Raw genomic sequence first — 22,396 nt, 5'->3', positions numbered from 1 at the left:
CGGCCGTATGATTTTTTCCACTTTCTACAGCCAACTGTATGATTTTCTATCGCCTTCTTCATTCAGCTATAAGAACTCCAATGGTATTTTGAAACGCAGCTCCTATCGCCAATTTTTACCAGGGAAGGGTTACGTGTTATAACGCTTTCTAATGATTGATTGCTCTACTTCTCAATTAATATTATGTGAATACCGAAAATGTGCTGTCTGTTACGCGGTAAAAAGTCAGCGTAACAGACAGCACATTTTCGGTCATTTATACATTAAAACTGAAAAGTAGAGCGATAAATCTTTGGAAAAGGTTATAACACGTAACCCTGTGTGTGTTAATGCAAAAAAATTCGAGTGATTATCATTACTACTAAAAATATGATCGAAAAATGTGTTGTCTGTTATGGCGACAAAACTATTCAAGGTATCGTGAAGCCACCCATCCTTAATTTTAAAATTAATTTTTTTTTTTTTTAATTTTTTTTCATTTTTTTCCATTAAAAAACATGCGCGTAAGTAAGTGCTATGTTTGTTTCGAAAAAGGCCAAACTCCAAGTTTAGAACGGTCTTACTTCCCTATTAAGGGACGGTATAAGTTTAATATATAGTTTTATCTGCGGGAATCTTTTTGGGATCTCTTAAGGAACATAGGTACTTCAAATATGCTTTTCGTTCACCAAAAATTTCCGACTGAAATACATGTAATTTGAACGACACGCCATCATATCGATGTTTAAAGTGCCAAATCGCGTAGCTCCGTTTGCGACGGTACAGACTTCCTGTCATACTTCTTTTTTAATCCGGAAGACTAGTAAACGTACCTATAACTTCTCAAAAACAGCCTTGATTTTTCGTCTCAACTACATGTTCACAGACTATTCAGGATAAACGAGCGATGATAAAGTTAACTTGTTTCTCTTCGAGAAGAGAAAATAGAAACGGAAATTATGGAACATCGCATTAAGTTACTTGGTTTCCCACTTTGGACGTCGATATAGTGGGTACGGATTGCTATAAGTGCACCGAGAATAGCGATTTAGGAGATACAACTATTTTAACTCTTCGGAGGAGAAATTGCCTACATGGGATAATTGAAGGCGTTTTCTAACGCGGACAACACGCGGCTTACCAGTGCCGAAATCTATGAGGAAAACACGATTTGTTGATTGACTTCTAAAATGCTGGTCCTTGATTGTAATTTTGAAACTTCATCGAGAAGCGGTGGAAAATTCATTCCATTGGCGAGACTTCGAGCAAAAAATCGTCGATTTAAGATGCAAAATGCGGCGTTCCATCCTTGATTTTATGCAAATTACCTGTATTCTTTGGTATGACAGTAAATGAATTCCACCCGAAAACTCAAGAAAATTTCTCTCCACAGAGGAAAGTCCTTTTCCCGTGGACTGTCACGTAGGTAATATGGTTCAGAAATCAACGGCTTGAGTATGAAACCACACTTCTCCGTTTGCGACGTTGCAGACTTCCTGTCATACTTTATTTTTCCTTTGGAAAACTTGTCAACGTAATTTATTCTTAAAAAACTACCTTAATTTTTCCTTCTTTGATGGCAGAATATCCTGCATAAAGTTCAAGCTACCTGTCGACGGTGAAAGATGTAACTACCACAGCACGTATCTCGTTCGCGAAGTTTTAAAATCTTCGCTCTTATGCAGGGCCGGATTAAGGGGGTGGCCACATGGGCCGCGGCCCATGGCGGCAAAATTAGGGGGCGGCAAATTTTGCAATTTTTTTAAATGCAGGTACAAAAAAATCGGATTCAGAAAAAAATTACTAACAAGAAAAGGTGACAAAATCTCTCATTTCCTGAGAGTATGTACATTAATTTATAATAATTTTGTCGTATTTCGGTGATACAAAAGACTGCGCACCTTAAATTAGTTGAGTTAAGAGAGAAACACCAAACACATAATTTGGCCTGGAGCGGCGCGGCGCAAAGAGAAATGATGACGAGGACTTGAGATGAAAAGGAGAAGCCCTCGACGCGGCGGTCGGCATGTAACACATATTAGCGCCTACGAGACTGCATGAATACTTCACGTATTGCGTCAAACACAGTACATACGGTCAACAGCGGTTGGCGCGGCGTCAAACGCACAGTGCCTACAAGACTACATGAATACTTCACGCATTGCGCCAAACAGTGTGGTCAGCGCGGCAGGGCGGCGGAAGTTAAAATTATTAAACCACATTTATGTTTGTTCTTTCTTAATTTTTTAGTTCATTTCTTACAAATGAAAGGCCTTGTCCCCGCAGAGATAGGTTTATGGAACTGAACTTTCGCGCGAAGTTCCGTGAACTTTTGCTAGTAGTGTTGACAGGGCTTTCTCAAAAAATTTGTTCAACACCGGTAAACGCGTCTTATGCACCCTTCCCCCAATGGTACGTTCATTTGATGGTTTTCATTGATGTTTCAAAACGAATGAGAGGGGGGCGGCAAAATACTAGCGGCTCATGGGCGGCAAGGAGGTAAATCCGGCCCTGACAGCACTTCTTTTTTTTCATTTTTTAGTTCATTTCTTACAAATGAAAGGCCTTGTCCCCGCAGAGATAGGTTTATGGAACTGAACTTTCGCGCGAAGTTCCGTGAACTTTTACTGGTAGTGTTGACAGGGCTTACGCAAAAAATGTGTCAAACACGAGTGAACGCGTCTTATGCACCCTTCTCCCCCCGGTACGTTCACTTGATGGTTTTTATTGATGTTTCAAAACGAATGAGAAGGGGGCGGCAAAATACAGGCGGCCCATGGACGGCAAGTAGGTAAATCCGGCCATGCTCTTATGTAACTTGTTTTTAAGGGGAACGAATCAACATCATTCCTCGAATTTTTCATAGACTTTTCTTCGCTCGGGGAAGAAAAATCTTGCAAATTTTTAACAATTGACGAGTAACTTTCCATTTGAAAAATGAAGTATGAAAGGATATCTACAACGTCGCAAACGGAGATACGAATGGAACAAGAGCGGACATTTTGAAACACCGAGATGGAGATGGGTAGTTTCCGACTCCGAACATTGAACTAATATCTTGTTAAAAGTAGCTATGAAATCAATTCGAGTTCAAAATTGATTTGTTTCGACAGTGCTTGCGATTCATTTTAGGGACGAGGGCCTGTGTCTCATTTGATGCAGGTCCACAAGAATTGGAAAAAGAAAATTGGAATTTTGTCGGATTGTTTCGTGACGTTGTTTTCCTCGATGCTCAAGTGAAAGAGGGAAAGAATGAAACCCCCCTAGACTTTTTCAATAACCAGTGCGGCACACAGAGAGGAAAAATGGATCATCTATAGTGGAAAAAATCTCTGAGGAAAATGTTTATCGACGGTGAAATTACCGGATCACGTATCTTGTTCGCGCGTGTTTGAAAATCTAAGGAGAATAAATCAATAGGTATTAATCCTCGAAGTTTTCACAGATTTTTCTTTACAGAGAAGAAAAATCACGGAAGTTTTAAAGAATTGACGTTGAGTAGTTCACCATCTAAAAAATAAAAAATTACCCGGAAGTCTACAACGTCGCTAGCCGAGACATGTGGACTACATTTTGCAATTTGGAACTATAAATTCTAGCCCGGTTAAATACAACGTATGTGCCAGTAGTTTCCCTATGCACATAATTGTTTTTCCAGAGGAGCCAGAATGTATAGTTCCAAATTGCAAAATGCAGTACATGTGGTCTGGTAGTTTCACTGTCAATCCGCTTGAAAATTTTGCGGGAAAAGTACGTATTTTAGGGATACATTATGCATTCCATTTTTTTTTTTTTGGTTCTTTCTTCTTAGTTTCTTTTATTTTTTCTTCCAGTCCATCCCTCATGCATCACCATTACTGGAAACACGATGCTACTTTCAGCATAAAAATTTCATAACAAGAAATGAACTTCTGCATTCCCTCCCTCATTCCGCATATACCCACTCTCCAAAGAAGAACACCAAACCCCCACCCCTTGAGGAACTGAATCTGGAATGGATAATGGGTGCGCTTCTCATGGATGAAATTGAACTGATTATTTTCCAAATGACGTAAGCACATGAACACGATTACAAGAAAAACTACACCTGTTACTCGAGCGTAACCTGTCGATAAAAACCGAGGATGTTAAAACTTTTTTGAGGCCTTGGATTTTGGTATTCTTAAAAGTCGTTCGGCTGTAGACAAATCTTTGCATGGCCAAAAATGATCCACTAAAACCGGATTTTTGAAATTTTGGTACTTACGCCTAGGAAAATAATGATTTCAATCATGTCCATTCCAAATCTGTCACCACAAATTTTTCACTTACTCTTCGTGAGGATTAAATCAATACCTAATGGCATAAATGATCTTGCAAACCAGAAAAATCATGCACATCAAGCCATAACCTCGACATTTTATGGAGTGCTTTTAGCAAAGAGGAGGATTGGACAGGTTGAGGGAAAAAACTGAAGAACATGCAATAACTTTAACAATTTACTAATTTTTATTTGAGATTATGTTAGTTTTGGTTGGAAAATACATGACGGAAATCGGTATTCGTAGGTACTATGATGAGACAGGTGGGCTAGGAAAGCAAAACCACATGAGTGGACCACTAGACAAGGTACGAATTTCAGCACTCTGCAACATGTTTTGTAACTAAAATTTCACGTAGAACACGATGCGCGCAACAAAAATTACTAAAATCAACTCCTTACAAAGATATTTAATGATTCTTGATGCATGAATTCAAACCATCCACTCATGAAAACTCAATGCTCCACCTGATTCACATCGAGCGCTAAACGTTATCATGACAGTCTTTGCGATATAAAAATCTAGCAACCTCCATCTTGACGCTTTGGCTCAGCTTTAGCAAATTGCTTAAAGTTTGAACAACACATGGTGGGAAATGAACATTGCTTGATTCAAAAGTTTGCTGAAACCGTTGTAGTGCGCGATTTGACTCACGTAGAGCTTTGATTTTCTTGTCAACGGGCAGTTCAAATTCGTCGTAACTGTATAATATAAACGTTAATATCTTCGTTAAAAGTTGGTTTCAGTAATTTTCGTTGTAAAAATCGTGTTTTACGTAAAACTCTGGTTAAGAAACATGTATCAGATTGCTTAAATTTGTACCTTGTCTAGTGGTCTATTACAAGGAATCAACAGTGAAGAGAGAGATTTGTTGTGATAAGGGAGAGCTCGATGTTTCCCGCACGAACGAACGTAACTCCATTCCAAGATTGCAAAATTGACCAAAAAAATTCAGTTTTTAAGAGAATATCCCTTTGCGATTTTTGTCCAAAATTAGTATGATTTTTGCATGAGATCATGAGAAAAATCAGTAAAATTATCGGTTAAAATTATCCAAGTTTCTCCAGGTAAAAATGCAATTTGGGAGGAAAAAATTAGGAACATTGAAATGAAGTTACGATTTTTTGTCTGGAAATTGACAAACTATAAGCCTCGTTTTTGAATAGCACGGAGTTCACGAGATACTTTATATCCCCTACATTACTCAGAACTTATTAAAGTTTTCTTCAATATTCATCATTTTCTTAGGATTAAATTAGTGCCTGAGATGAGTTTTTAAAGCTACCTCAGCTTGGCAATATGAAAAACAGACCCAGGGTCCTTGACATACAGGATTGAGACTTTGTGTTCATACTATGAACAAAAAAGTGCTGGCACTGATGTTGTAATTTTGACAGTTCCTGACTTCCGAAGGGAAAAGTAGTCTGATCAGTGCTAAGAATTTTTAGAAATTAACGAAATCATTCCCGAAGATTTGCTAGAAAAAAATTTGCCTCCTTTTGTCGCTCAAAAAATTAAAGTAAAGCGCAAAATTTTAAAACGTGGCAACTGAGAATCATGTTCCTACAACAGTGGAGGTGACAGCCAAAAAATGGTGTGACTAGGGAAATAAATATGCATCTTAACTACAGGGGTTCTATTTAATTTTAAAAAAAAATTAAAGTAAAGCAAGAAAATTACAATTTCTGCTTGAAATTTTTAGAAGGTATTTTTAGATTAGACTTCGATTAGACAAAAAATCTGACAGAATCTCCCATTTCAAAAATGATTAGTTTTCCTGCTTTAAAAAAAAAATGTAAGAGGAAGTTTACAACTTCAATAGCGAAGGTACGGCAAGTTTTTATGGTGTCACCATTGAACAGCTCTCTAGGAAAAGCTTTCAAGAAAATCTCTTAAATTATTCTACAAGAAAATCTCTGGAACTGAGGCAGCGAATAGACATCACATAGACTGCTTCATAAATCGGTCAGTTCTTTATAACTCTTACGATCAAATTTCGAAACTTAAATTAAAATGCTTTAGAAATGATTTTTCCAGCACAGCCAAATTTAACAATGCTTAATTTCAACAATTCTCAGGACTTAAACATAACAGAGCCAATGATAAAAATACACGTTTGTAAAAAAGGACTTCACTTTGAAAGCTACTTAACATATAATAATCATCAAAAACTCTTTAGAATAGTAACGTTGCTCACAATTTTGGCAAAAATTGCAAACCAAAAGTTGATTTTCTTGATGATGCCATTGAATTAAGTAAACCTGGTTTAAAAAAGTGAACAATTGCGGCGCAAAGTGCAGGAAGGACACTTCTTTTAGTTCAGAAATTCGGCTGCTGATTTAAAGGTTACAGGGAAGAATTGATAGTAATTTTTCTCAATTTATCGATTAAAACATTGTGAAATCATTTAGAATAGTCAATAAAAATGTCAATGAAATAAATGCAATTCCTTCTTTTTAGAATAAATGAAGTGTCAGCCAAGATTCTGAGACGCTGTAAAATAGAAGTGCCCTTCCTGCGCCCAGCACTTCAATTTACCCTACAATACTTGTCCTCTCACGCTGGCAAATGAGCTGCTACCTGGAACATCATTTCAATCAAAGAAACCAAAGTTCACATGGACAGCAACCAAAAGGCGAAACATAATTTACAGTTCCGTAAATTTTACCTTTTCAGATTAGCGAATTAAAATTACTAATATTGGGCTAAGAAAGGAGTTGTGAACTCCGCTTTCATGACATCTGTATACAGAAAACTGTGATTAGACAGACAGTGATTTGCAATCTAAAGTAAAGAGGTAAACTCTGTATTTTCTTTAAAATTAAAACTTTTGCTCTGAAAGTTGGATTGAACTAAATTTATCAGGAAGAGATCAAAAGCATGGAAAAAAATGTGATAGAATTCATCTGTATGGGGAAATCAGAGACCACCTACAAAAAGTAAAAAAAAAATTGTTCCTTTTCATTGGCAGCTGTCTGATTCTACCTTCTTTTCTCGTATACATTTTCAATTTGAGCCAGCTTGTATGGTGGGCTTTGAGACAAGGTTTGAATAAATGCACTATGCCACTAGTAAAATTCATAGGAAAACAAATCACACAGGGGGACATCTGAAAATCAACTCCTTAAAAAAATATGTGTTTACTGTTGACATCACTTAAACGGCAAAAACATGAAGGTCATTTATATAATCTAACTTCTATTTGATCAGTTTTGAAGATACTTTCGTTCAGGAATTGATTATCGAATTTCCTGTTGGGTGAATCTTTTTCTACGCAAGATATAGAAGAAAAAACTGACTTCTTCTTTAGTTCAAACCTTGTTTGTTGAACGTTTGAGGATACAATGCTGCATTAAAAAAAAATTAGCTGAGGTTTTGAAACAACCATTTCCTGAGTAAGATTCGTAAGCAAGGAGAGCATGTACGCCAGCCTCATAATTTATAATAGGAATGATTGACTGGAATGTAGATAAATCAAGTAATTGAACTTGCGATCAAATACTGGTAAACAGTCACTGAATCCAACCGACGAGGCAGAATTTCGAAAACTTCATTATGTTGTGTCGTGGCGGGACATTAAATGAGGAGGAGCAACAATTTGACTGTTTATGAGAAGCACAACACAAAAAACAAGAAGATTAGTATCACGCAAAAGCACACACTGTTGATCATTAAAAGGCACAAAATCATTGTCAGTACACAAAAACTCATTTCAGTAATCATTGTGTATAAGTATAACTATATAACTATGTATAACTATGTGTGATGATGGAGGCGACATTTTTAGTGCACATGAATTATCTCTGAATGATGAGCCCTGAGATATTCATGATGAGGATGTACTTTTTTGTAAAAGAAATTGGCCAGTAAAGGAGAGAAAATGGTTTTTGAGTCTACATATCAAGGACTAAGAACGAAGATTCTCCTTCGTCCGGTAAAATCGTCAGTTTGCAGGAAAGTTCAATTGTTCCTTGGCAATTGTTATTTGATAATATTAATCATAAATTCTCAAGATTGAATGCTATTTGACCTACAGTAATGCTTCAACAGGCAATCGCGTATCTTTTATTGAGAATCTATGATTGAGTTTCAGAGGAAAAGCGACGTTGAAATTCATATTAAAAATTAGAGTTACTCTAAAAATTCTCTAAAATTTTAAATTTATTTTTCTCTTCAAACTTAAAATAAAGTTTCGATCATATTGCAGAGAGACGATCAATGTCTGATTTTGACTAGTGGTTGGAGAACACTGGATAAATAAAATATATTTTTTGCTTTATTTCAAACTTCTTTGGAAAGGTACACCCTAACCCTCGAAGCTCACTAAAATTTGATGAGTTAATGAAATTTCCTTGCAGAGTAAGGAATAAAAAATGTACGTTTTCAGTAAAAGAGTTAAATTTCGGTAAAGAGTTAAAAATGTACATTTGAAGGGGCATAAATTAGAATAAACTCAGGGCTTTGCCTTTTTTTAGAATTACAGAAAATTCATGAGCTCCTCAAAAAATATTTTGCTGTTATATACAGCTTTTTTGATTGATAAAAATGTTAGTTAAATTTAAAGCAAATGCATGTTGGTATCAGTAACAGGGACCACATTAAAGCCACAAGGTTTTTTAATGCAACATTCTAGAGAGCCTGAGCTATCATGAAACACAATGAGGTTTGATTAAAAACTTCTCTTCCGCACCATTCAAAATCTCGAAAAACAAAAGGTTCAATGGTAAAATTTTTAAAAATTTTGTTTATTTTAACTTTTCTTCACCCTGTTTATGATATTTCATACCCAACAGTAGCTTAAGCAGAGCAAGACAATATTTAATTAACCTTTTACTTTTGCCCTTTCAGAGCCATTCAATATCTTTTAAATTACTAACACCATTTTTTTTCTCGTAGAGAATGATGGCAAAAATAGTTCTGCTTCGATGCTAACTTTTTGAACCGATGCAGCATGCACTATGACTGAACAGGCTTTCCCATTGCGATAAAGGAGCAGCTGTTAATCAGCAAAATGCAACACCAACTTTTTCACACATTCAAATGTAACCGGCCTGGATGAAGTGAATCAGTTTCATTATCTTTAGTTTACCTTTACAGAATTTTCCTTCATATTTCTAATTTTCCTGAGTTAAGAAATTTCACATGATTGTAGGGAGTATTCATCCAAACCTTCCGCGGATCTATAATCTTTTAAAAGGATAAATTTATCTGCAATCCACTTCAAAAATGTAATGGAGGTTTTGCATTCTACAGATATTTATTTCCAATTCATGTGGTACTTGAGTAAAATTTCGTGAGAGACCTGATGGTGCCACTGGTTTTCTCTAAGAGAAACTTCCAAGCTCAGAAAAAGCTCTCAAAGTTGAAGCCATAGTGAAGCCACCTCTGTATCCATTCAGGATCTTATGGCACAGAGCAAATACATTGGCAAAGTTGCCAAGAATTCAGCTTTACAATCCTTCGACAGAATTGCAACACTCCTAATATATCTGCCCCCTATCTGTGCAAGGAGAGTTTAACTAGAGGAAAGGATACTCACCGTAACATAAGCAATCCCATCCATTACGACCTCAAATTTGAGAGTTTTTCTAAGAAAGCTTGGGAGTTTTGTACAGAGAGAACCAGAGGCACTTTTGCGTTTCTTGCAAAATTTTCCTCGGAAGAAGAGAAATGCTTCATAAATCCCTGCAGCATGCGAGACCTCCATAATTCCATAAAAAGATCCGCCTCCACAAAATTAGAGCAAGCAAGATTTCACAGGGCTGGTGTTTTAAGTTTGCCAAAATGTTTCATTCTCATTTTAACACAGCACACTTGCTTGACATTCAATAGAAGTGATTACAGGATTCGGAAAATTATACACCGCTCCTGTTTTCATGAGGAAGACTCATGCTTTGTTAGTGTTGAGAAATCATTAGTTGGAGCAAACTCAAACGATGATAGTGAGAAGAAAGGGACTTACCACTTTTTAGAGAGAGCTTGGACATGCTTGATGATATTTTGCACAACATCGATACTGGTTGCTTGACCACCCAAATCTAAAAGAGAGAAACACATTAGGACTTCTTCTGACACATTTGTGATTGGAATTTCAAATTTTTAAGATTTCTAAGATCTCTGTTTAAAATTTTTTTGATCTGAAATTCGTGCCTGTACTTGAAATAAAAATCAGACCGATAGACTTCTTTTGCACCATGCAACGCTTACTGGGATGATTTTTTCAAAAGAAGACTATCTGCGTGGAGACTTGGAGAAAATCTGCACTGGGTGGAGTTATGCCTCTCTGTCGCTAAGTAACTAATTTAAAGTGACGCTTGAACAACCAAATTCTCCAGATGCAGCCTTCAAACTTTAACAAGGTGTCTACAAACTCAGTGGGAGAAAATTACCTGACTTTTCATGATCACAATTTGCTTTCTGAAAAATATCACTGGATATTGACTTAAGGTGATTCGATGGACGCTATATGTTGTGTCAAAACAATATGCGGAATATTGCATTGATTGGTTCCATTTTTTCAGCCATTCGTCATATTTCTCGAATTTTGAGATCGCAATTCTGTTGTTAGGATACTAAAGAATTCAGTCAATGATTTTGACCAACAAATTCAAAGTAATGAAGGCGTGGTTTTTTCAGAGGAAAAATATCGCATTCGAATGCAGTTTCGATATCAGTATCGAATGCGACATTTTTCCTGTAAAAAAACCACGCTTTTATTATGTTGAATTTCTTTGTTAAAATTGGTAAATGAGTGCTATAGTCTCCTGACAACAGATTTGCAAAATTGGAGAAAAATGACGAGTAGCTGGAAAAATGGAACCAATTGATGCGATATATCGCATGCCGTTCTGACATAAAATATGGCGTCCATCGAATCACCTTAAATCAGATAAGTGCTCCCATGTTTCAGTTGATTTTTAGCTTCTTTTACACTCATTTTAATTCTTTCTCAGACAAAATTCAGCTTTCAGCTTTTATAGAGTTTTGTTTCATTTTCTTGATCTCATATCAGTGTAAAGAGACTATTAGCTCCTGATGATTCTATGAGATAGTAACGCCTCATTGCCAGAGTGTGATTTCACTTCTCATATAAAAGAACATGAATCGTAATGCTCTATTACTTTATTTCTAATTCTATGTAGTGGTTCATCCAATTCTCTTTTCTTTCGTGATGTTTTACTCTTCAAATCTGGTTTATTTATTTTCATACAACAAAGATGATCATAAAGGACTGGAGGGTGAAAATAAATAAATAGTGTTAATGTAGTTAAATAGTGTGGAACACAGTTTTACCAGGTGTGTGAATATGATCTTCGCTAATGGTTTTGTTAATTGCAGTTCTTATAACTTCGGCATGTGAGTCGTGACCTAAGTGCTCCAACATATCTACCGACGCGTTTAACATGGCAATAGGATTAGCGATGTTCTTCCCTGCGATTGCAGTACCAGTGTTACGGGTTCCTGGCTCAAAAACAGCATACTGCAAACAAAGGAAACAGATATTTCAGTGATTCACCGATGATGTATTAATATTTGATGACTTGCATATAACACAGATTAAACTGGAAAAGAGGTCGAAAGAGAAAATTACCGATTGTGCATTTTCGTTTTTTAATTTAACATTTTTAACTCTTCCATTACCACAAACACAGCGTCTGCGTTCAGCAAAATCGTATAGAAATAGATGAAAATCGCGAACTCACTTGCCCTTTGTTAATTCAGCTGGGACGCGTTTCGGAGTCAAGATGGCCCCATCATCAGCCGGCAGCTTACACGAGTTCACAAATATGAGTTCGCTGCCGGTTGCTGATGGGGCCATCTCGACCCCGAAACGCGTCCCAACTGAATTAACATAGCGCAAGTGAGTTCGCGATTTTTATCATTTTTATAAAATTTTTCTTGTGCCTGTCCCCTACAAAAGTTTCTTCAGCAAAATCGTATGCCTCCAGCAGCATTTTCGCCGTTGCCCAGCAACCTTCAATCAGTAGTAATCACATTTGTAGCTCTATCTATCGAGGAGGACCTGAAGTACAACATTAGACTCTTCCTGATGAAATGCGCTCTGATTTTTTTGCATGAAAAACGAATTTTAGTTACGAGGTATGCATATGCAGAATCCAGCCACGTAATGATGAGTCAATGCAGTCTACTTTTTTTTGTGACACTGAGTTGCAACCTAATCAGATAATTTTGAGTTCAAAACATAGCAGATTAAAACTTACAAATAATGGGCACCTTAAACAGCCAAAAAAAACAGTAAAAAAAAATAATAATTAATTAATCGGGGAAAAGCTGCAAGAAACGAAGATTAGGTGAACATCTGGGACAGTTTGAAATATTAGACAGCTTCATTTTTAACCAGACAGGGAAAATTAAAAAAGAAAAAAGAGCATAATATTATCTTTGTTTTAATTTTGATTCGGTTGAAAATGAAACTGTGAAATATTTTGAAACATCCCCGTTTTTCATTTAATTGTGTTTTTTGTAGCATTTCTCCGACTTAAGTTATTGAAACTTAATTGGTCTTTTCACAAAACTTGGTTTTTCGAACTGCTAACTTTAAACTAGTATGCAGCTGATTTCGTTTGAAATTTTTAGGCAGTTATCGTGCCGATATTACTTTAATAAACTTTTCTAAGTCAAGTAGAGGCATTCCTATTCAACTTTCTGTTTCTCTGCACTTAAGTGTTTGTCCCCATTGACAATGAAATACCTTCTGTTTCTCTGCACTTAAGTGTTTGTCCCCACTGACAATGAAATACCTAACAGAATACTGTCGATGAGCTACACTGGGGGCAGGCAGAACAGCACACAATGTAAGGGAATTTCTGGTAGAGTATTTTTCCGACGCACAACCTTGCTTTGAAGGTTCATATTTGATTCAATTATTTAGACAGCAAAAAGTGGGACACCCCCCCCCCCCCCACTCTCACAAAAAATAGCTAGTTATTAGCTTAGATATTTTCTGAGGCTGACCTCGGTACCTACGCAACTGTCAACAGTTTTTAAACATTATTAGAAAAACTGGCTAGCTCTTCTGCATTCTTTTTTTTTCTTTGAAAAAATTTTAAAAATTAATAATTTTTAAAAAATAGTGTGCGCTCTTAATTTATATTGATATCAAACTTCCAAATTATAATGTATTAAGAGTCAAGCGGCACCATGTGACATATTAAGAGTCAACATGTCAGAGTTAGGAGCGGGTTTTGGCGACATGTGACTTATTAAGAGTCAAACACGGGCTCTACACCATGTTTGGACTAAGAGTTAGTTGAAAAAGAAACCGTTCAGCACCAGCTGATCTTTGTTAATGTAGGATTAACAAACTACGAGAAATGGAGTGAAAACCAAAGAGAAAAAATTTTGAGGTAAAGTTTATCACTGTACTATCCGGAATTTGACAGAAATGATGCACAAAATTGGAATTGAATTAGAAATTTCGTCAAATTTCCACACTAACCCCATGTGTCTATAGATGGCTGTAGATTCCTAAAATTTGAACAAAGGAATAGAAGCCACAAAACTCCCAAAAAAAAAAAAAAAAATTTCCACACTACAATGCGCTTTCACTAGATGACACTTGAATAACATTCACCTGAAGGGTAGAAAAGGCGTAACGTGTAGACACACGGGTCTAAGATGGTAGAAAGACCTCAATTTTGAGGCAGCGCACGCTTATATAGACTTGCTGACATCACAGGTGGCGAGACAACAAGTCTGTAGGTGATTGGCTGGCTATAATCTATGTAACTATCAGTTGCAAGTCTAGTAATAAAAAGTAATGGAGATGAACTGAATGATTGGGTGTGAGGAGGAATTTGAAACCGAAAAATGAGCTTTTTGTAAAACGGAAAAATGGATGTTCGAAAAATATTGGAAAGTGTTGACACAAATTTGCTCTGATTTCTCTGGATTCTTCCTGAGGTCCCACCACAAGAGAAATTACAGAACTTACTCATTTTCAGTGAACGAAGATTAAAATTTTTCGGGTCATTACTATAAGAAGCCCAACGGTTCTAATGTTTTCCATAGACTTTCCGACCATAATGAAGTCCCTGCGTTTTCAAGTCACCGGGAATCCCAAAAATTTTCTAGTCACGCATCCAACAGTTTACAATGATGATGTCATGATTAATACAAAAGGATGCTTCAATGGGGAAAAAAACTATAATCATTCAAAGACAGATACTGTAAGATTGCCGCCGCAATTACACGCTGAATGTGGGAGCTGAATGTGGAAGTCATCGGCCCGATGCCTGAATTTTGCGCGTGATGCGCAAAACTCAGCAAATTCTCAGCAACCATCGTTGAATGAACGCGAATGTTGAATATGTCTGAACTATTCTAGTAGATTTGATACACATCTAGATGAAAATAACTCGAATTTGCTAAATTTCAGCCGTTGGGCAATGACTGTTGACTCCCACATTCAGCTGCTTTCTTCAGCGTGTGATTGAGGCATGACTGACATTCGAGAACAGCAAAAAGTTTTGAAAAAACACGAGAAACTTCGAGAGATACTGACGTGGTCACCGTAGTTTCGGCCAGAGAGCAGACCAGCACCTCCAAGAAGACCACAAATGACGTTGGAGACGATGGAGCCGTAGAGGTTGGTTGTAAGCATGACGTCGAATTGATGTGGGTTTGCCACGAGCTGCATGCATGTGTTGTCAATAATCATGGCGTCATGCTGGATGTCTGGGTACTCTTTCGCTACCCTCTTTGAGACTTCTAAGAACAGTCCATCCGACAGTTTCCTAAAAAACAGTAAATGCTAAAAATTACAAATGATACAAGAATGGAAAATAAAATACTTATTGCATGAGTTCTAGGGAGGGTTCTTCCAGAGACTTCAGCTGAAATACAAGTAAATACTGACTAATTTGGAATTATGTTCAAGCTTGAAGAGAATCGATTAAGTAGCCCAAAAGGTTTTTTGACCATTTGGTTTCAGCGGCTTTTTTACTACCATTTTTCTTGATTAAAGTTTTTGACCAATACGTTATTAAACCGTGACGCAATACAGCTTGATTTTCTATCTATTACTTTCGATGTGAGGCCAGTTTGAATCAGATTAAACAAATATAACCTCATGTCTAAGTTATGTGTGAGTGAATTGTGTTAATTCATAATAATTTTGTAATTAAAAAGTCTTAAATCAATTAATATCTCATTGATCTTGAGAAAGTTCGAATGCAAGAATTACCTGGTATGTAGCCTGTTCACAATTGAATCATTAAAACTGCACAAAATAAGACCATGATGTAACCACTAATCAATCTGTACACCTCGAGGCTCAACTTTTCAAATTGTTATTGGTGAATAGTTGGTTTTATTTCTATCCTTAAAATTTTCAATATAAAAAATACCTTACCTTTTTTTTTAAATGAGAATGATACTTAATTTTAAAAACATTTACAATTGTCAAACATGGCAAATATTTTTAAAACTTTTTCCAAGCGATAGCATCGATATCAATCTCAATAAGCCGTAGTTGTGTTGAAAGGAACTTTACAAAAATTAATATAAGAGGGAAAAAACCAAGAAGCTTGCAATCTTTGGTTTGAACCCATTTGTACATCAACCTTTTAGAGTCAAATACGTCTAATTTTGAGCGTTTGGTTGCACGTACACCATGCTGCAGCGCAGTAAAAGCACAAAATATAAAAGTAAAAATAAAAGTGCTGTGGACATCAAATAATTTGACATGAGACCTTCTAAATATTCACAAAACACACATTGGGTTTCTCTTAAATACATATTTATTTTTCATCAATTTCGATGAGAATAATCAATGCAGAGTGTGCTAACATTTCAAAATCATGAGTTGAAAAACGCTGACTCCGCGAGTTTAAATATTAGAGCCAAACACAGCGGAGCAGCGTGCTGCCAGCGCAAAGCGCGCGTTAGCGCCTACAAACCTAACAGGGATACTTCACGCATTGCGCAATGCGTGAAGTATCCCTGTTAGGTTTGTAGGCGCTAATGCGCGTGTCGCGCTGGTCGCCCTCACCCGAGGCGCCGCACCGCGGCGCTTCGAGCAACTATTTCGCAACAGAGGTGTTGCACAGTATCATAAAAAATTGAATGCGCTCCAACATATTAAATATGATAGCCATACTTCAAGAGTACAGAGCTTTCCTCGCAAAATAAATCAGGATACTATGGCACAAAAAGAGAGCGGTTGTCCAAAAACTCACCAAGGCCTAGCATCCGTATTTAATAACTTTTAGCATGATTTTTGAATTTCATTAGAGAAAAAAGTGAATTGATCTAGGAAGAAACATTCTTGAGTATGCCATCACAAAGATCTTATTTTGAACCAATAAAATCTCTGAAAAGTGAGTTTTTGCTTGATGTAAGTAACTTTTCTTTTATAAAAGTATCTTTTCTTCTTTAAACAAGCATTATTTTCTTTATTAATTCAAAAGGAAATCTTCTCTGCGGTAAATTTGAGCATATTTCTGTTTGAGTCAAGTCACTTTTTCCTCTAATAAAGTTAAAAAATCATGCTAAATGTTATAGAATACAGGTACTAGGACTTAGTAAGTTTTTTCAGCTACCGCTGTCTTTTTGTAGTCGTCATTCGATTTAATTTGCGAGAGAAATCCGTGCTTTTGAAAGATGCCATCAATCATAATACGTTGGGGTGCCTCCCATCTCGTATGATACTGTGTAACACCTCCATGGCGAAGTAGTAGCCCGAGGCGCCGCGGCGAGCTGGCGCCGTCGCGAAGTTATCGCACACAGGAAAAATCTAAGAGCCTTTAGCTAAGGCAAATCAAAAGGTTTATCCAGTTCAGGTACAACAAATTGGGATTTTCTTGAAAGATAATTTAGTCCTGTTGTACCAAAGAGGTGTGGAGAGTTTTAGTGAATTTTCCCTCATGGAATTGACGTTCCCTCATTTTTACCAAAAATCTCAATTAGGTATATATTTCTCTTTATTGAACCAAACAAAAAAAAAAAAAAAAAAGCAAACCCTCAATCTTCCAAAACGTTATACATTTTCATCCAAAAACGTTGTGAACAAGTTGTTTGTATTTACATGTGGACCAATTAACTTTGGATCTCAATTAGTTTGTGGACGAAAACGCCCCTGCCAAAAAAACGCGGGGACGTAAACTACTGGATAAAACAGATGGGCGGACAAAAAATCGTTGACGAAATGTCCTGTAACCAGGTTAAAATTTTGTCATGTATTTTTATACTAATACATATACTTCCAGCTATTTCAATTTCAAGATCCCCTTTCTGATTTTTAAATCCTTCTTCTTAGTTTCGGCGCGACAAAATGGAAAAGAAGTAATAAATTTTTCACATTTCAGTTTTCAACAACAATAACTAAAACATTACTGAGAGCTGCGATTTAGCAGATAAACAAAAAGATTGAAAAAATGTGCTCAAAGATAAAAGCTTACGAGGCTAACTTACATGATATTGGCTTTGTGGACAGTAGTGACTTTCTTTCTGCCATGGAGTCTACAATAGTCGAAAGCATACCGCGCCAGTCTTTCTGAATTTTCTTCCGTCACAACCTTCATGGACTCAACAACTCCGTGAACACTCTGAAAAGCAAATATAATGAAAAAATGGAAACAGTGGAACTATCAAGCGCTAAAAAAGTTACGATCTGAAAAGAAGCATCAATGATACATCATTCTACTGTGACACTAAAAGAGAGCGTAAACTTTAACCCATTGACTTAAAATGACAGCTCCCAGCCGTCATCGCAGCGCTGGGCCAGTTCTGAAATGAAGGCTCAGAGCCGCCCGCTGATTGTTTGCGTTATTTCGGCAATTCTCCGGTAGATTGCGTTCTCATCAATGTTTATATGAGTAGTGTGGCCACCCTATGACTTATTGTGTACAGTAATTTCTTGTTTTGTTACGGTATTTTCATATGTGCGTTTGCACATGAAATAACCTCAAAATTTTCTGATTTTCGCTGATTTTGCGATTTTGACAGCTATAAACCACATAAAAAAATCATTGTGTTCAAAGTTTTCACCATGTTTCTCAAACGTTGTATTGTGAATGCTTATTTTGTCAATTTTCACCCTTAGAGAAATAATTTCTGGATTATTTTGAAGTGTTCAAAGTTGCTGATTTTCGCCAAATTAAATCGTAATTCCTGGCCCGGCAGGGTCAAATTAAATCATAAGTCAATGGGTTAAAGTCCTATGCCAGGGAAAAAGCTACATTGAGTTTCAGGTGGTAGTCTTTTGTCACTTCATGCAAAGATCATTACTTGATCTGTCAGAATATTAAGTTGCATTGGGATGGGTTGATTGATTGGCCTTCTAAAATTTCTCAAGAAATTACCTGATCATTACAAATACATGCTTCAAATTCTGCATAAATATTATCCACATATGATGTCAAAGAATCCTGGATATTGATGATAAAACCGCAGAAATTCATATAGCCGTTAGCAGCTTTGCAGACTTCTTGTCATACAATATTTTCCTCGTGCAAAACTACTCAAAGTCATTTCTTAAAAACTTCAGTGATTTTCCTTTTCTAAGAGGAGAATATTCTGTGAAAACAAGTCATGATGTTGATTCTGTCTCGTTTAAAAAAATAAAACAAGAGCAGAAATGTTGAAACATCACAATGAAGATACACAATTTTTCAGTTTTGCTGTCGATGTGCTAAAAATTAATGTGCAATCCTTTGAAGTTTTCTATTGAAAAACATATTACAAAACAAAATTTTCAAAATTAACAGCTTCCAAAAGCACCACAGAAGCCGGTCACCAACAGCAGTGTGACACTCTCATGGGCGTAGCTAAGGGGAGCCTGCCCCCCCCCCCCCCCAGAAAAACAGGATCCTCCATTCCTCACCACCCCCCCGCTCTCTTCACTACTAGAGGTGGTCCCATGCCCCCCCCCCCCCCCCCCAGAGAAATTTCCTAGCTACGCCCCTGGACACTCTGTCAAAGGAGCTTGATCAGTTTTCTATTGACAGATTGTTATGTTGCCTTCAGTCGTCAACTTGTGCTCCTTGAGTGTCATACCAGTATACTGGTAAATAGTTTAACAGTCTCTATTAAGTTAGTTTTTAATTTGATGGTTTATATTTGTATACATTTTAGCAATTCAGATGTGTGTGATGTTAGATGTAAAATTTAAACTAAGGAAGACTGGATGGTTACTATGAATATAGTTACGAACCTCATGCTCCAACATGGCATATTCACCCTCAGTGTTTTGACGGATGATTATGATATCAATATCCTTTTGCCGCGCTTTGATGCCAGGGCAACTTTGGCAGTGGACAACATTGACGAACAGATCCAACTCATTACGTAAAGCGACGTTTCGGGAGATGACATCTGTGTCAAGACTTTTTGTTTCAATATTACCTAAAAACAAAATATTTATGATTACAAAAATTAAAATCAGGAGAGAAATAGAGAGAAAGTGAGAGAGAGAGAGAGGTTTCCTGAACAAAAGCATGTCAGAATTGTAACTTGTAATGAAGTTCAAGAATCTTGATAGGAGAATTTCTAATATTTTATTAAAGCCAAAAGAAAAAAAAACTAGAGCTGCAATATTATAAAGAGGCTGCTTGGCAACACTTTTTGATGGTTACTCTCAGAGACAATGTAATTTACAAGACCCTGCACTGCTACCTTCTCTAAGCTGTAAAAGATACTTTCGGCAGTCAATGCTCGGATTTGCCTGATGATGATTGATGACCTTAAGAGTTGAGCAATAGGTTTAGCAATCTTTACTTAATTTACAAAAGCACGCCTCGTAAAAAGCTCACACTGACATTCATCAATCATCATTTGGCGTTTGTTTTGCTCCACAAGTTGCTCATGCGAAAAGTAACGTTGACCTCTAGACCTGATTCCTGCCGCACCCAATTACATTTTTTGGGTTAGTAATGCAGGATCTTGGTTACATGTTTGGTTGGATTTTGAAGGTTAGCTATCTCCTGTGGTCTCTTCCAGTGGTGTAGTGGTTGTGGCACTGGCTCTATGATCAAGAGATATGAGGTTCTATTCCCGGCAGGGCAACCTGAGTTTGGTGATCTCCAATAATGGCTACCTGGGGTTAGTTGTTGAGTAGGGACTATGGGAGGATGGAGCACTAATTGCATAGAACTACCCCTTCCGTGGCATCTGAAGGAGTGAGAAAAAATCTACCGTTTTTAGTAAAAGAGGGCAGCTAACAGTACCGCATTCATGTCTATTTCCATCCAATATTGGTGTGCAGTTAGTCAAGATTAAAAAAATTCACACTGACCTTTAATGGCCACTCCATTCCTTCGAATGGAAGTGATCGCATACTCTAAATCTTCATTACTATCACTTTTTGGATCAATCTGAACAGTCTCAAAGTCAACTGGGACTCCTCCATACCTAAAAACAAAGTAAAAGAATGTAGGTGAATCTAGTTGAATTTGGTAGGATACAAAATCCTAACCCGAGTTGTATTCTATACTAAAACATGCTATCTACAGCAACCCTACACTATAACAGAGAGCACAGAAAAGAGAATGAATAACGCAGGGATGAGGCAGAAAAACAAATAAAGGATGTTTTTTAGCATTTTTTCTTGTTTCTTGACAGTTGATACATAATGCCTGTGAAACTGAGCGAAACTCCTCATGTTTGCCTTTGAATATTGTCCCCCATTATGTTCTTGCAAAAATGAAGCACTTCCAGAAGGCAGCATACTGAACTGACCGAACACAAAGATAAATTAAAAGATTAATTGAAAGATTTAACAAAAAAATAGTATGGACGAAATTGGGAGACACAAATTCTAATGACAACCTGAGAAAATTGATGAAAAACTGAATTTGACCTGACGTTACTGGACGCACTTAAAATGACAGACTTCTGTCATGTTACTGCAACTTCTTACCATCTTGATGTTGAAAGATTGATAATTGAAAGATTTAACAAACAAATATGGGAGCAGAAACTCAGAAGCTCTTACCCAGGTTAACTCATTGGGTATTATAATTGATGAAACCTTAAATTGGTCACCACATGTACTGAAAGTCACTTCAAAAATTAACTCTATGAAATGGGCACTTGGAAACACGTCTAGAGTTTTAGCTCTGCAATCGTGTTTGATGTACTATCATGCTAACATAATCTCACATCTAAGATATGGCCTAGTTTTGTGGGGTCTCAACCATTGCTCAGGGCAATTATTTGTTGAACAGAAAAAATGTCAGACTGATATTTAGTAAACCATTCAATTCCCACTGTAAACCCTCATTCATGCAGTACCAACTTTTAACTCTTCCGTCTATTTTTATTCTAGACAGCCTAAAATTTGCCATTGACACCGGTTTGATTAATAAGGATATGATTAAGGTGATTCCATGGACGCCATATTTTGTGTCTGAGCGGCATGCGATACATCAAATCAATTGGTTCCATTTTTTCAGCTACTCGTCATTTTCCTCCAATTTTGAGATCGCAATTCTGTTGTCAGGAGACTAAAGCACTCACTTACCAATTTTAGCAAAGAAATTTAGCGTGACAAAGGCGTGGTTTTTTTAGAGAGAAAACATCGCATTCGATACTGATATCGGAACTGCACTTGAATGCAATGTTTTCTCTCTAAAAAAATCAGGCCTTTATTGCGTTGAATTTTTTTATTAAAATTGGTAAGTGAGTGCTTTAGTCTCCTGACAACAGAATTGCGATCTCAAAATTCGAGAAAAATTACGAGTAGCTGAAAAAATGGAACCAATTGATGCGATATATCGCATGCCGTTCTGACACAAAATATGGCGTCCATTGAATCACCTTGAGAACATAAGAAACCCTTTCATTAATTATGAAATTGTTCGTCTGAGGGTTGCTGAACAGTCTGTCTCTCATACTGCCATCAGGCTGTTCAACAACCTTCCCTTGAACCTGAGAAAAGTTCTTCAAAACTGGGAAGTGAGTGCTTTTATGATTGAGCTAAAAGCCTTACTAGGTGGTTGGCAAGGCTTGCTACTCATTAAATGATTTTTTTGATGAGAGTTAAACTGTAATTTTCTGTGCCTTTTAATTTGTAAATTCTCCAATGTTTTCTTATGCTTTGTAATGTATGTTAATGTGTAAATGTAAGAGGGTTTTCTTTTTTAAACAAGTATTGT

General features: G+C 36.7%; 1 protein-coding gene across 3 annotated transcripts in view; it reads right to left on the bottom strand.

The window, feature by feature from the left end:
- Positions 1-22,396, bottom strand: part of Idh3g (Isocitrate dehydrogenase (NAD(+)) 3 non-catalytic subunit gamma) — a 32,439-nt gene that overhangs the window by 5,695 nt on the left and 4,348 nt on the right. The window contains exons 4-10 of one of the 3 annotated variants that reach the window (XM_019043479.2): positions 20,536-20,651; positions 19,456-19,646; positions 17,715-17,848; positions 14,806-15,037; positions 11,574-11,760; positions 10,243-10,318; positions 4,445-7,882 (exon numbers count right to left, since the gene is read on the bottom strand). In XM_019043479.2, the coding sequence (XP_018899024.2) occupies positions 7,834-7,882; positions 10,243-10,318; positions 11,574-11,760; positions 14,806-15,037; positions 17,715-17,848; positions 19,456-19,646; positions 20,536-20,651 (985 nt within the window). In that variant the 3' untranslated portion in view covers positions 4,445-7,833. Of the gene's footprint in view, positions 1-4,444; positions 7,883-10,242; positions 10,319-11,573; positions 11,761-14,805; positions 15,038-17,714; positions 17,849-19,455; positions 19,647-20,535; positions 20,652-22,396 lie in introns of those variants that run through there. The other 2 variants (XM_019043480.2, XM_019043481.2) reach the window with 2 other exon arrangements.

Source organism: Bemisia tabaci, chromosome 9, assembly GCF_918797505.1.
Source record: "Bemisia tabaci chromosome 9, PGI_BMITA_v3".
In the NCBI taxonomy this organism is placed as follows: Eukaryota; Metazoa; Arthropoda; class Insecta; order Hemiptera; family Aleyrodidae; genus Bemisia; species Bemisia tabaci.
This window is presented reverse-complemented; position numbering and strand designations above follow the sequence as displayed.